The sequence below is a fragment of the Aquarana catesbeiana genome, linkage group LG10 (assembly GCF_042186555.1).
Source record: "Aquarana catesbeiana isolate 2022-GZ linkage group LG10, ASM4218655v1, whole genome shotgun sequence".
In the NCBI taxonomy this organism is placed as follows: domain Eukaryota; kingdom Metazoa; phylum Chordata; class Amphibia; order Anura; family Ranidae; genus Aquarana; species Aquarana catesbeiana.
In genome coordinates this window covers 21,665,813-21,680,129 of record NC_133333.1, presented here as the reverse complement: position 1 = coordinate 21,680,129, position 14,317 = coordinate 21,665,813, and the positions used below count along the sequence as shown (strand labels likewise).

The 14,317-nt window shown below is 40.8% G+C and overlaps 1 protein-coding gene across 1 annotated transcript in view; it reads left to right on the top strand.

The window, feature by feature from the left end:
- The first annotated feature begins 1,434 nt into the window (after positions 1-1,434).
- Positions 1,435-14,317, top strand: part of LOC141110437 (phospholipase A2 inhibitor and Ly6/PLAUR domain-containing protein-like) — a 34,595-nt gene continuing 21,712 nt past the window's right edge. Inside the window, exons 1-2 of the mRNA XM_073601784.1 lie at positions 1,435-1,559; positions 13,246-13,362. Coding sequence (XP_073457885.1) covers positions 1,508-1,559; positions 13,246-13,362 — 169 coding nt within the window. The 5' untranslated portion in view covers positions 1,435-1,507. The remainder of the gene's footprint in view (positions 1,560-13,245; positions 13,363-14,317) is intronic.

The following is a 14,317-nucleotide window of genomic DNA, read 5'->3' as shown; positions in this document are numbered from 1 at the left end:
TATTTTTTTTTTGTTTTTTTTTTTTGTTTTTTTTTTTGCTGAAGTATTTGTATTTCTGTCCATCTAGTTCTGAGATATACACATCTCTACACACCCAGCACTGCTCTGTTCATTTTCTTCTCTGCTGGAGTTCACAGTACCAGTCACATAACACTTACAGGTTGTGTCCCTCCCCCAGCCTGTGATTGGACAATGAAAAGAGAAGAAGAACACCGATAAGCTAATCTATTTGTCAGTCTGCTCTATCCTCCTATCAGCATGCTCATTGTCAGCACATGAACTGATTGGCTCCATGTGCTGCCACGCCCTCTTCTGGACTGCATTTTGTTGTACTGGGGGCCTGAAGAGGCTAAAACCATTTTTTAAAAAAAAGCACATTAAATGATTTTTTAAAGAATACAGAGCTGCATTAACTTGGGGCTTTTTATGACTCTGGAGGTCAACATTAAATTACGATTCTGTATGGTATAACAGGGCTTTTATGACTGATACTCAGTTGGCGTTGTGATCTCTCTCTCTTTAGGCAACACAATCTCTAGTGCATGATGAATATTACAATCAATCCTGTGTTTTGCTTCAACATGACAAAATGTGGAAAATTTCAAGGGCTATTAATACTTTTTCAAGGCACTGTACAATATATCATGGACACTAATGGTGATTAGACTTATGCAATTAGTTTCGTTACGAATTTGTTTATTGTCGAAATTCGACAAATTCGTTAATTCGGAAATATTCAAATTTTATAACGAAAACCCATTTAACAAATTTTTTTCCGAAAATTTTGAAAATTCGGTAATTCGAAAAATTCTAAGTTTGAAAATCCAAAAATGTGAAAATCCGAAAATAAGAATGAAAATCCGAAAATTCAAAAAGAAGGAAAATCCAAAAATAAGAATGAAAATCCAAAAATTCAAAAACCCCAAAAATTTGAAAATCTGCAATAATAACTGAATAACTAATAATAATAACTAACTATTACTAACTATTAAATTATAGGTATTGGAATTTCCTTTCAAATTTGTCTGTTAGTGATTGTAACGAATACGAATTTATCTGAAGTTACGACTTATCCGAAATAACGAATGCCGCATCTAAACGAATTGAATGCAACAAATAATAATAATAACAACTTTTTATTATAATTATTATTATTTATTATTAATAATTAGTTATGTTCCATACATATATACACACACACACAAACCTGTGTGTTTGAGCTTTGGGGTGCACATCCTAATGCAATAGGCTTTTCATACCTATGGGCCCATTTCTGACCTCAGAAATTGGAGATTGGATGAAACTTTTTGAAGTTTGGTTTACCCTTCTTACTTTGCACTTGGAAAGAATTGAACAGGAAGGAAGTAAAAGCTAGTCTGTTTCTGTGGTACAGAAGTTTTCAAATATCCCACAATGCCCGCACTCATAGGTCTTGCAAAATAAAACAGCCGTCCAGCATACTCAGTCATTTCACCCTTGGAACTTCGAGATACAGCAGACTCTCATAATGGCATCACTTTTCCAAATTCTTGGTGTTCTCTCGGCTTTGGTAGCATCTGGTAAGAGCTTATTAATCTTAATCAATAATTCACAAATGTCTTTAAAATAATGCGCCATGTATTTTATTTTAAACAATAGGTGCAGTTCTAAAAATAAATTCCAGGAATCAATACTAACATAAAAAAAGCCATCCAAAGTGATTAAGACAATTTTACAAGGTCAGAATTTTCATAGAAGTACCTGGTAATTGGTCCTTCAAAGCACTCCAAGACTCAGGACCTTGGAACTAAGTATGCAAATTGCTATGGGATGGGAAGAGAAGGTAAATCTCCTGAATGGGTCTGGGACACTGATGTCTAAAGAAAAAGACTGACAGGGGTTAAAACCTCCCCTTACCCTACTGTTTTGCCTTTAGTTCACCATTAAGAGTACATGTGGTGACCATGCAGCCCAGCTTGTGGCACCCTACCGTTACACAACACTAACCCATACGAGTATCTGTAAATGTGCTTTTTGCTTACGATAAATTGAGGACCAGTTTAATATAATTTGAAATAATATGAAGTGAGATTTAAAGTACAGAAGGGTCATGCTTTTTGGGTGCAAATTGATAAATATGGCCCATTTCCAAATGCAGAAATTTGAGATTAGATGAAAAATTTTTAAAGATTCTTTTAACTAGGGTTGTCCCGATACCGATACTAGTATCGGTATCGGCACCGATACCGAGCATTTGCCCAAGTACTTGTACTCGGGCAAATGCTTCCGATGCTTCCCCCGATACCTAGAAGTCAGCTGTGATCGGCGCGTGGGGGAGTTACAAGATTCTCCCCCAGCGGCTTTCAGCTGCTTTAGTGACATACAGCGGTGATCGCTCACCGCTGACTGTCACTGCATCCTCCTTTCCTCTGTCCCCCTCCGCTGTCCCCCTCCGTTCTTCTTTCCTTCTCTGTGCCTCTCCGCTGTCCCCCTCCGTTCTTCTTTCCTTCTCTGTGCCTCTCCGCTGTCCCCTCCGTTCCTCTCTCCTTTTCTGTCCCCCTCCGCTGTCCCCTCCGTTCTGCTGTGCCTCTCTGCTGTCCCCTCCATTGTCCCCTCCGTTCCTCTCTCCTTTTCTGTCCCCCTCAGCTGTCCCCTCCGTTCTGCTGTGCCTCTCTGCTGTCCCCTCCATTGTCCCCTCCGTTCCCCTCTCCTTCTCTGTCCCCTCCGTTCTGCTGTGCCTCTCCGCTGTCCTCTCCGTTGTCCCCTCCGTTCCCCTCTCCTTCTCTGTCCCCTCCGTTCTGCTGTGCCTCTCCGCTGTCCCCTCCGTTCCCCTCTCCTTCTCTGTCCCCTCCGTTCTTCTGTGCCTCTCCGCTGTCCCCTCCATTGTCCCCTCCGTTGTCCCCTCCGTTCCCCTCTCCTTCTCTGTCCCCTCCGTTCTGCTGTGCCTCTCCGCTGTCCCCTCCGTTCCCCTCTCCTTCTCTGTCCCCTCCATTCTGCTGTGCCTCTCCGCTGTCCCCTCCGTTGTCCCCTCCGTTCCCCTCTCCTTCTCTGTCCCCTCCGTTCCCCTCTCCTTCTCTGTCCCCTCCGTTCCCCTCTCCTTTTCTGTCCCCTCCGTTCCCCTCTCCTTCTCTGTCCCCTCCGTTTCCCGCTCCTTCTCTGTCCCCTCCATTCTGCTGTGCCTCTCCGCTGCCCCCTCCGTTGTCCCCTCCGTTCCCCTCTCCTTCTCTGTCCCCTCCGTTCTGCTGTGCCTCTCCGCTGTCCCCTCCGTTCCCCTCGCCTTCTCTGTCCCCTCCGTTCTGCTGTGCCTCTCCGCTGTCCCAACCGTTGTCCCCTCCGTTCCCCTCTCCTTCTCTGTCCCCTCCGTTCCCCTCTCCTTCTCTGTCCCCTCCGTTCTCCCCCTCCGTTGTGCCGTCCTCCTCCTCCTTCTTTGTGTATGGATAGAGTCAGCTGACTCTGTCCATTCACATAACTGAAACATTGTAATCTCCTGTGATTATGATGTGTCAGTTTATGAATGGAGAGGAGCTGTTGTCTTCTCTCCATTCATTCTCAGTGCAGCTGATGCTGCAGAGAAAGGGACTGGGGAATCTCTATCCTCGGTCTCTCTGTCTCAAGGGGGAGATATCAGGAGTCTGTTAAGACCCCTGATATCTCACCAAAGCCCCCCAAGAGGGCTGATTAAAAAAAAAACACATATTGCAATAAAGAATACAAAAAAAATTATTGTAAAAAATAAAAATTGTAAATAAAAAAAAAAAAAACACACACATACAACATTCACCCCCCCCCCCCCCCCAAAAAAAAAATAAATAAAAAAAAACACTGTCACGTGACATTAAAAAAAAAAGTATCGTAATCGGTATCGGCGAGTACTTGAAAAAAAGTATCGGTACTTGTACTCGGTCCTAAAAAAGTGGTATCGGGACAACCATACTTTTAACGCTACAGACTTTGCATTTAGAGAGAATTGACTCTCTAAAGTGGGAAAGAAATGAAACCTAGATTGTTTTATGTGATACAGATTTTTTTTTGCATAATCAGATTCAAAATCAGATCCAAAATGTCCACGGCAATAAGGCTGGCCATACCTTATACAATTTTCTTGTTCAATTTCCCTTAAATGTACCTTGAACCTTCATGTAGTGCTAGGATCTGCCAGATTGCATACAAATTGAAAGTGTTTTTATTATATGGTTTTGGTAAATCTAATGGAAAATTGTACAAGAAAATTGTATAATTTGTAGTGCACCCCCTTAGGAGCCACAAGTATGCTGGGATCCCCCACCCTGCACAGCCAGGCACATCGAATTTCCACAGTCACTCCAGATTCGGAGAACAGTCTGTGACTTGCCTTGTTTCTTTTTTTTTTTTTTTTTTTTTTAGGCATATAATTGGATAGGGATAAGAGATTATGGGATGCCCACTTGACTTCAAACAAACTTCAGGGACAACTCATCGTATATACAGTCTCTATATCTAGTCTCTATATACAGCTCCTCTTCTTCCTCCAGCACATAGTTACATAGTAATTGAGGTTGAAAAAAGACACAAGTCCATCAAGTCCAACCTATGTGTGTGATTATATGTCAGTATTACATTGTATATCCCTGTATGTTGTGGTCGCTCAGGTGCTTATCTAATAGTTTTTTGAAACTATTGATGGCCCCCCCCCCCCCGCTGAGACCACCGCCTGTGGAAGGGAATTCCACATGCTTGCCGCTCTTACAGTAACGAACCCTCTACGTATTAGTTTAGGTTAAAGTAGTTTAAGGTTAAACCTCTTTTCTTCTAATTTTAACTAGAAAGGGTACAATTTCTGGGGAAATTGTGAAAGTGTTCTTGCCTCTACAACTGGAGTGGGCGGAGTAACTGGGTGGGGTGGAGTGGCTTGAGTAACTGTGAAAAGTGTTAAAAAGCTTAATATTTTAAAAAGTATAAATAGTAGTAAAAAAGTTCCATCATTCGCTGAAAGAGCTGAACATTTTTTTCAAAAGTAATTTTTTTTTTTCAAAAATGAATTTTTTTTAATCAAAAATGATTTTTTTTTCTTCAAAAATTATTTTTTTTTTCAAAAGTAATTTTTTTTTTCAAAGGTAATTTTTTTTTTCAAAAATGAATTTTTTTATTTCAAAAATAATTTTTTTTTCGAAATTATTATTTTTTTCAAAAATAATTTTTTTTTTTAAAAGTAATTTTTTTTTCAAAAATTTTTTTTTTTTCAAAAATAATTTTTTTTTTCAAAAATATTTTTTTTTTCAAAAATATTTTTTTTTTTTCAAAAATGATTTTTTTTTTTTTCAAAAATTATTTTTTTACTTTTTTCAAAAATTATTTTTTTTTTTCAAAAATATTTTTTTTTTTACATGGGGCGGTCATAATGTTTTGGCTGATCATGGGGTTGTCAGCTTTTGTCACTTCCCACTCTAGTTTTGAACATTTCGCCATTCATTCCTATGGGACCAATTTCGCCGCAAAAACGTCATTTCGTGGACCATTCGGCAAAACATTCCACAAAGTAATAGCACACCAATCGGGAACAATCCGCTCGTTTCGGTATATTACTTGTCTCTGTAGTGTGAAAACTGTGGGAGGAGTCTACAAGCATTATCAAGTCTAGCAGATGAAGTCACATGCATTTGGAGTGTCTCAGCATCTTGTGTTTACAACCACTGTTTCCTAGCAACGCTCATGCCCTGTTTATGCTTCCCAAATACTACTTCATCAAAACTGCCCCATCAGAATTACCCCATCAAAACTGCCCCATCATATTCCTCTATTATAAATCAGTACATGGTGTGTCTGTCCCCTCCCCCGGGCTCTGTAATCAGCTGAGATGCTCCAGCCACCTCCCCCCTGTGTATAACAGAAGCTTTGGTAACCATGGCAACAAAACAAACACTAACAGTACACTCTGATTAATGGCTAAAATTTCCTGAAATGACCTCTAAACAAATGGCCGTATTTTAAAAACTATACATCCTACAGCGAAGATCTTTATATTGTGAGAATCACAAGACCCAGACCTAGATTTTGATGTATAGTATGTCTCTGAAATATTAAAAATGAAGGCACAGTCGCAGTTTAGAAATTGCCCTTCAAATTTGGAGGGGGCTAGAGTGTAGTTTCAATGAATGTCAATGGACGGCGTGAGTTACAAACAAATGGTCATATTGTGAAAACTATCAGGACTATGGCTTAGCCGTGGACATGTTTAGTGGCAGCAGGGATAGCTGAACGTTTTGATATAAGATTTGTGTAGGTGGGCTTGAAAATGAGGGAGTGGCGGCAGTTTAGAAATCATGTTCTGATTTTCCAGCTTTTGTCATCTCCCACTCTAGTTTCCCCATTCATTCCTATGGGACCAATTTCGCCGCAAAAACAACGATATTTCGTGAACCATTCGGCGAAACGTTCCACAAAGTAATAACACACCATTCGGGAACAATCCGCACGTTTCGGTATATTACTTGTCTATGTAGTGTAAAAACTGTGGGAGGAGTTAGGGTGGTAAATTTGGCTATAATAAGAAGAATAATATATATGTGAAATAACAGTAAGTGGTCTTGCTATGCAAGAACACTTAATGAGTGGCCAGGTGTCTTGTTAAATTCCCCAAAAGTTTTCTCCCTATTGTGGGGTCACCAGTCCGGTATTTGTAAATTGAAATCATATCCCCTCTCAAGCGTCTCTTCTCCAGAGAGAATAAGTTCAGTGCTCGCAACCGTCATAACTCATATCCTTCAGACCCTTCATTAGCTTTGTTGCCTTTCTTTGTATTCGCTCCATTTCCAGTACATCCTTCCTGAGGACTGGTGCCCAGAACTGGACAGCATAGTGCGGCCGGACCAGAGTCTTGTAGAGCGGGAGAATTATCGTTTTATCTCTGGAGTTAATCCCTTTTTAATGACAATATTCTGTTTGCTTTGTTAGCAGCAGCTTGGCATTGCATGCCATTGCTGAGCCTATCATCTACTAGGACCCCCAGGTCCTTTTCCATCCTAGATTCCCCCAGAGGTTCTCCCCCCAGTGTATAGATTGCGTTCATATTTTTGCCACCCAAATGCATTATTTTACATTTTTCTACATTAAACCTCATTTGCCATGTAGTTGCCCACCCTATTAATTTGTTCGGATCTTTTTCCTGCGGAGAAGTTATTGCCCTGCTTAGCTTGGTATCGTCCGCAAATACAGAGATTGAACTGTTTATCCCATCCTCCAGGTCGTTTATAAACAAATTAAATAGAATTTGTCCCAGCACAGAACCCTTGGGGACCCCACTACCCACCCCTGACCATTCCGAGTACTCCCCATTTATCACCACCCTCTGAACTCGCTTTTGTAGCCAATTTTCAATCCATGTACTCACCCTATGGTCCATGCCAACGAACCTTACTATGTACAGTAAACATTTATGGGGAACTGTGTCAAATGCTTTTGCAAAATTCCAGATACACCACGTCTACGGGCCTTCCTTTATCTAGCCTACCTTTAACTCACCTCCTCATGGAAGGTTAATACTGTAGATTAGTTTGGCAAGAAGGATTCTTCATGAATCCATGCTGATTACTAAGGATGAGCCGAACTTCCCCCCGGTTTGGTTCGCGCCAGAACATGCGAACAGGCAAAAAATTTGGACGAACACTGTTAAAGTCTATGGGACACAAACACGAAAATTCAAAAGTGCACATTTTAAAGGTTATATTCAAGTTATTGTCATAAAAAGTGTTTGGGGACCCGGGTCCTGCCCCAGGGGACATGTGTCAATGCAAAAAAAAGTTTAAAAAAAAAAGACATTTTTTCAGGAGCAGTGATTTTAATAATGTTCAAAGTGAAACAATAAAAATTAAATATTCCTTTAAATATCGTGCCTGGGGGGTGTCTATAGTATGCCTGTAAAGTGGCGCATTTTTCCCGTGTTTAGAACAGTACCACAGCAAAATGACATTTCTAAAGGAAAAACGTCATTTAAAACTGATCGCGGCTGTAATGAATTGTCAGGTCACGGCACTATACATAAAATAAAAGGGATAAATGTGGCGCTAACCAAAAGGTAGTGTACAATGGTAGGCCTTAGGAGATACCACCATAGGTAAATCCTAAGCAACAAAGAGCGACCTTAAATTAATGTCTCCTTAACATTGTAAAGCCAAAGATAATGAGACCATGCTAAACAATTAATGAGAATCTTAACCTCCAAATATGCAGCAAATAGGAGTACAAATGGTTAAAAGCAATAAGGGGAAGATCATACCTCCTAATAACCAGACAGGTGAAGCATATAAACGTGGAAATCAAGCATTAAGGTTAAAAATTGCAATCAAAATAATGTGACATGTGAGGGCAGAATAATTGATAAATAATAAAAAAAAAAGCAGAAACAAAATATTCAAAATGATAACTAAATAGAATACAGTATGTCACATCTAAATAAGACTGAAGAGTGCAAAATAGCAAATAAATGTGCAAAAAAATGCAGAGAAGAGAAGTAATGGTGATAATCCAAATAATTGAATTAGAATATGAGGTAGAATATACAATAACTGTAACTGTGCAGAATATAACAATCTGTGCGATGATGACAAATGCAAAGTACTGTCAAAAATTGACACAGTGAAAGATAACTAAATGTGCAACCCAGCAAACAATGTGCAAAATGCTAATAAAGACATGTGCAAAACAACAATAAGTACTAAATAGTGTAAAACAAGTCCAAAGAACAGTCCAACAAAGTGCTTAATACTTAAATAGTGAACAAATCCAATAGATTGTTGAGAGAGATCCCATGCACAGTGTGATCTGATTGTGGCAATCTCCCTCAATAAAAAATAGTTCATCCAGATACTTCAGTGACACCGTGCAGCCACTCTCCAATGAACAAATGGTTCCCCCAGCCTCTCACCTTATGTAAAGGCAAAATGAGCCTAAATGACAGGACACACTGGTCGATCCACCCTGATCCCCCTTAATGACAGTGCTCCTGTGGTTTTCCGTTCAATCCGCCAGATCTATATACCAGGTGCCTCAAACTCTCAGTCAGATAACATAAGTAAGTATATGAAGAGGAGAAGGAGGACTCCATAGTGTAGTAGTTAACATAAAACTATGTTTAATAAAAGTAATGCACTTACAGTTAAAATATTCATAAACAGCATTTCACATGAGCAGTTTCACGATCTCAGCCACGACTGGAAACACAGCGTCACCCGACTCTCCTCCCTGACGCGTTGCGTCACTGATCACGTGACTTTCTCAAAGAATACCCTTTGGTGTGAGAACACTTTGATGTTGGCAGCTGTCCTGTTAGTTCTTTCTTTCCCTGTGGTTTGCGCATTAGTCTCCCCATTTTTTTAATATAGATAAAACTCATTGAAAAAAACGGCATGGGTTCCCCCCCCTCAGTCCATTACCAGGCCCTTTGGGTCTGGTATAAATATTAGGGGAACCCCGAACCAAAAATTAAAAAAGAATTGCGTGGGGTCCCCCCAAAATCCATACCAGGCCCTTCAGGTCTGGTATGGAAATAAGGGGACAATATATGGTAAACGTTCCGCGCTACCCTCAACTGATAATCCAATGTGAAATTTAAATTAGTGAAAGTCTATTTTAAAAGTGCATAAAAAACACACAAAATCGCAAATATATGAAACATAAATAATTCTGAGTGCTGCAACTAAAAAACCTTGAACATGAGGTTTTGTACAGTATAAAGAAAAAAGTTTAGTGTGCTACTCAAATAATAATGTGAATATAAAAAAATGAAAAAATTATAGTTCATATGGAAAATGATGGTATAAATCGGAGGTGTGATTCCTCTTTAAGTCTTCAGTAAATCTTCTATGGATCTTCTAAGACAGTGAAGAAATAGGAAAAGGGGGCTGCTTACCAGATTTGATGGATCCCCACCACAGACATCATACGAGCCTGAACAAACTCCTCTCGGGGTCAGGAAAAGCTGGTCTTTGAGTAGAGACAGACTTCCCTCCACGCCTGGTAGTTGAAATTTCAGATCAGGAACACTCTCATCAATTAGCTGCTCCAGGAAGACCACTCGTAGCAGGAAATAGTATATTTTAAAAGAAAAAGAGGCGCTTCATTGTGCAGTAGTTTAAAATGCTTTAATCCATGAATGGACAACTGACATCAAAGCATTGGCAGGGTAAAACACCGTAGCAATTAAAAAACACAGCCGACGCCGAAGCCGATCAGCTGAGAGTGTGATGACGTCAGGTCCTCTGGCTCCAGCCAACGTACGTTTCTCCTAAACAGGCATCGACTGGGAGAGGAGGCTATCAGCCTCCTCTCCCAGTAGAACCCATAGCTGTAGAACCCAGCTATGTCACCCTGTAGTAATTTTGCAGCAAAGGCCCATTACAGGCAGGGACTCGCAGCCCCTATACTTGAAAAGCTGATGGGGTGACACAGCACACACTTTCCCAACACTTCCTCTCTGTGGTCACTGGTCCCAGCACCACCTCTTCAGGCACTGTCAGCCTGCCTGGCTGCAGCTGCCTCTTTCATTAGCCCTCCAGACTAACTTTTTCCCACCATCCTCCAGACTGACACACCCCAGAGCACCTGACTCTCAGGAAATCTCCCGGACATGCTGACCTGCTCCTGCTGTCCTCTCCTTGCACCTGTGCCTCCAGGATGGATTTCTTCCATGTGTTTTAGGGGAAATCTTCCAGCACCAGAGCCCCAGGCCCGAGGTCACCCTCCCCCAGACTAGGGGGCAACCTCAAGGGCCACCAACAGCCTCCTTAGCACTCCATCTCCATCTTCCAACCGACTGCCTTGCTGGCATGACTAATGCCTATTTATGAGGTGAATCTGCACCCTGCCAGCTCATTATGCTGGGGATTGGCCAAGGCCCTCATAAATATGCCAAACAGCTCCTCCACACCTCCACCCACCAACTCTAGAAGTTTCTACAACCTTCTAGACCGGGGGGGGGGGCACCAGAGGGGATGTCTGCTGAGTCATCCAGCCCCTGAGTCACTAAACCCTGTCTCAGATTCACAACCCTGGCCTGGCTCCCAGCCAAGCCAATTTGCCTACACTAACAACTAAAATCTATTTAAACCTAGCACACTAGCTAGAGATTGCTACAAATCCTTGACCTAGGTCTTAGGAAAAAAAAACAGCTGTCCAGGATACTCAGACAGTTCTCCCTTGCACCATCCTGCACAAACATCAGACTTTAATAATGGGATCACTTTTCCAAATTCTCTGAGTGCTCCTGGCTTTGGTAGCATGTGGTAATAGCTTATTAATATTAACTGATAATTAATAAATGTCCCTAAAAGAATAAACCATTTTTATTTTTTAATTTATTTTTTATTTTTAACAATACGTGTCGTTCTAAAAATAAATAAATACCGGTAGCTGTAATCAATACTCAGCAGGGACCGGATGAATTTCCACGTATGGGCATTGTGGTTGCGCAGAAGTCAATCTATTGATTGACTTCATCACAACCAACCTGTCGAGTTTTCCCCACTCGATCGGCGCTGCTAACTATAGCCAGCAGTGCTGATCAGTGTATTATGATAACGGGGGAAAATAAAACAGTGTGTGGATAGGGGAATTGGGTTAGTGTTCTTCATTCAACCCTCTGGTTGAGTAAAAAAACGAACTCATCTATGGGCTGCCTAACTACTGGGCATATATCCCCTAATCCTGGCCCTCAGCCTATTAATTTCCACCCCCACACTTGGCACCCCTTCCCCTAGCAGCAGTTGCAATCCAAACAACTTCTAATTTCTCTTCCCCTCCTCCAAGAACCAGCCCTATCCTTCTCATGTGCCTTCTGGAACACTCGCTCAGTCTGTAACAAGCTCACCTCTGTCCATGATCTTTTTATGTCCAACTCCTTTAATCTACTTGGTGTTACTGAAACCTGGCTTCGGCAATCTGACGTTTCCTGTCATGGTGGTCTCCACTGGACTCACCCACACAGACCCAGTGGACGAAAGAGAGATGGAGTTGGAATCCTTCTATCCCCATAAACGGCTGCTTTTCAGATTCTTCCCTCGCCTCTCTCTCTCTTTGCCCCTTCCCCTTTTGAAGTTCACTGTATTCATCTCTTTTCTCCAGTTTCTCTGAGGAATACAGTGATCTTTTGGCCTCCTGAACCAGTATCAAGCTTCCTTGATGACTTCCCAGCCCAACTACTCTGCTTTCTCTCCTCTGAAACATCCACGTTTTTGCCTACTTCAACATCCCTGTTAATGTTAACTTTCCAGCCAACTCTCAACTCCTCTGCTCTCTCCTTTGACCTTACCCCCGAGTTAGCTTATAGCCTCCAATGGCTTCCAATAAAATCTTACAACACTCAACTCTTGCTGTACTTCTTTGCTCACCCCATCAGGCTCCTCACACATTACCAACTTACTAACTGACATATCAGAATGGATGTCACACCACATCCTCAAATTCAGTTTTCCCAGAACTGATCTCATAATATTTCCTTGCCCCCACCATGTCCTCTGACTTTACATTGAGAACAATGATCAGTCCCTCCACTCATGCCAGGGTGCTAGGTGTAATCCTGGACTCTGACCTCTGCTTTCATCCCCACATCCAATCACTGTCCAAATCTTGCCACCTTAACCTCCATAAGATCTCCTGTCTTAACCAATGAAACCACTAAGCTGCTAAGTCACTCCCTTGTTTTCACTCATCCCATTGTTCCTTATTCACCTACACATGCTACCCCTCTTCAGTCTTTCATAAATGCTGCTGATGCACTCATCTACTGATCATCTGATCGACTCATCCAACTTAGCAACTGTTCATTTTCTGATACCCTTCTCTGCCAATCCCTTCTTCTCGCTATATAGGTGTTCTGGAGGCATGGTTGCCTGTGATGTCACAGACTCACAGAGGGAAGCTGTGAGTCAACATGGTGTCCTGTAGTCCAAATGCAGGAATGAGCAGGGTGGGGTGACAATGCTATCACAGGATCCCCTGGTTAGTGTTTTGACTTTTTCACAGGAAGCCAAAACAATAGATGGACACTGGCAGGATCGACATTTTTTATCAATCAATATTTTTTTCTATGAATCAGGTGTATAAAAAAATAGCAATTTTTTTTTTTAATAGTTAAACAAATGAAAAGCATGTCATTGTCTGGGTTGACATACACTTTAAATCCCCACTGCAAAATAACGGTTGGAAAATGTATGATCAATGAGGTTTTCAATTTGGTAAAATGTGGCTGCTATGATCGACGCTCATCCTGTGTTGTGTTGTCTCTCTCTTTTTTAGGCAACTCGCTCTCTTGTATAGAGTGTTCTTCTTCATCAAACTCATGTACCGGCCCCGCTGTGACTTGTCCATCTGGCTCTGTGTGTGGAGCTACATACACAGAAATGCAGATGATAGGTAATTTATTCAATTAAAAAAAATCTATGTCCATTTTTTGCCAGAGTTTCACAATCGGCAGTTCACATCAGAGGCCTCTGAAACCTTTATTGCTCCAGAGATGTCTGTTTTACGTGCATAATGTGTGAATAGAACACTCATGTGTTATAATGTTTTCCAAACAGCAAAACAGTACTGTAGTGCACAAACCTCAATAGCCCAATATAACCAGTCAAGCTCTTAACTCTGTCTGGATGACAGTTCGTTTGGTAAAGAGCTGTGTATCATAAACAATTGACATTTGTCCTTTTGTTGAATAAAATATAGAACAAGAACCTTTGTGAATACAGCATATTATTTTACAATAAGCATCTATCAAAAAAACTCCTTGTATTTCGGACTTTACTGGTACCAAAGTGAGATGGTCATAACAGTATAGTTGATCAAAATGTTTATTACGAAATTGTCAATAAAATGATTTAAAAACATTGATAATTGTACTAAAATGTTAAATAAGCCATATTAGTACAATGCAACAAAATTAACTTTGCTGTGTGATCCCAGAGGTCGACGCGTTTCACAGTAACCAGCTTCTTCGGGAACTCTTTAATTTGATAGCAAAGAAAATGGCCTACTCGAAAAAGAAAATATACAAAGGCAACATAATATAATCAAACATAGAGTATTAAATACATATTTAATGAGCATATCTATTGCTAAGATGGCAATAGGTAATATATATGCTCAGTAAGCCTTTCTTTAATACTCTATGTTTGATATATTATGTTGCTGTATATTTTCTTTTTCGAGTAGGCCGTTTTCTTTACTATCAAATTAAAGAGGTCCTGAAGAAGCTGGTTACTGTGAAACGCGTCGACCTCTGGGATCATACAGCAACGTTGATTTTGTTGCATTGTACTAATATGGCCTATTTCACATTTAAGTGCAATTTCAATGTTTTTAAATAATTTTATTG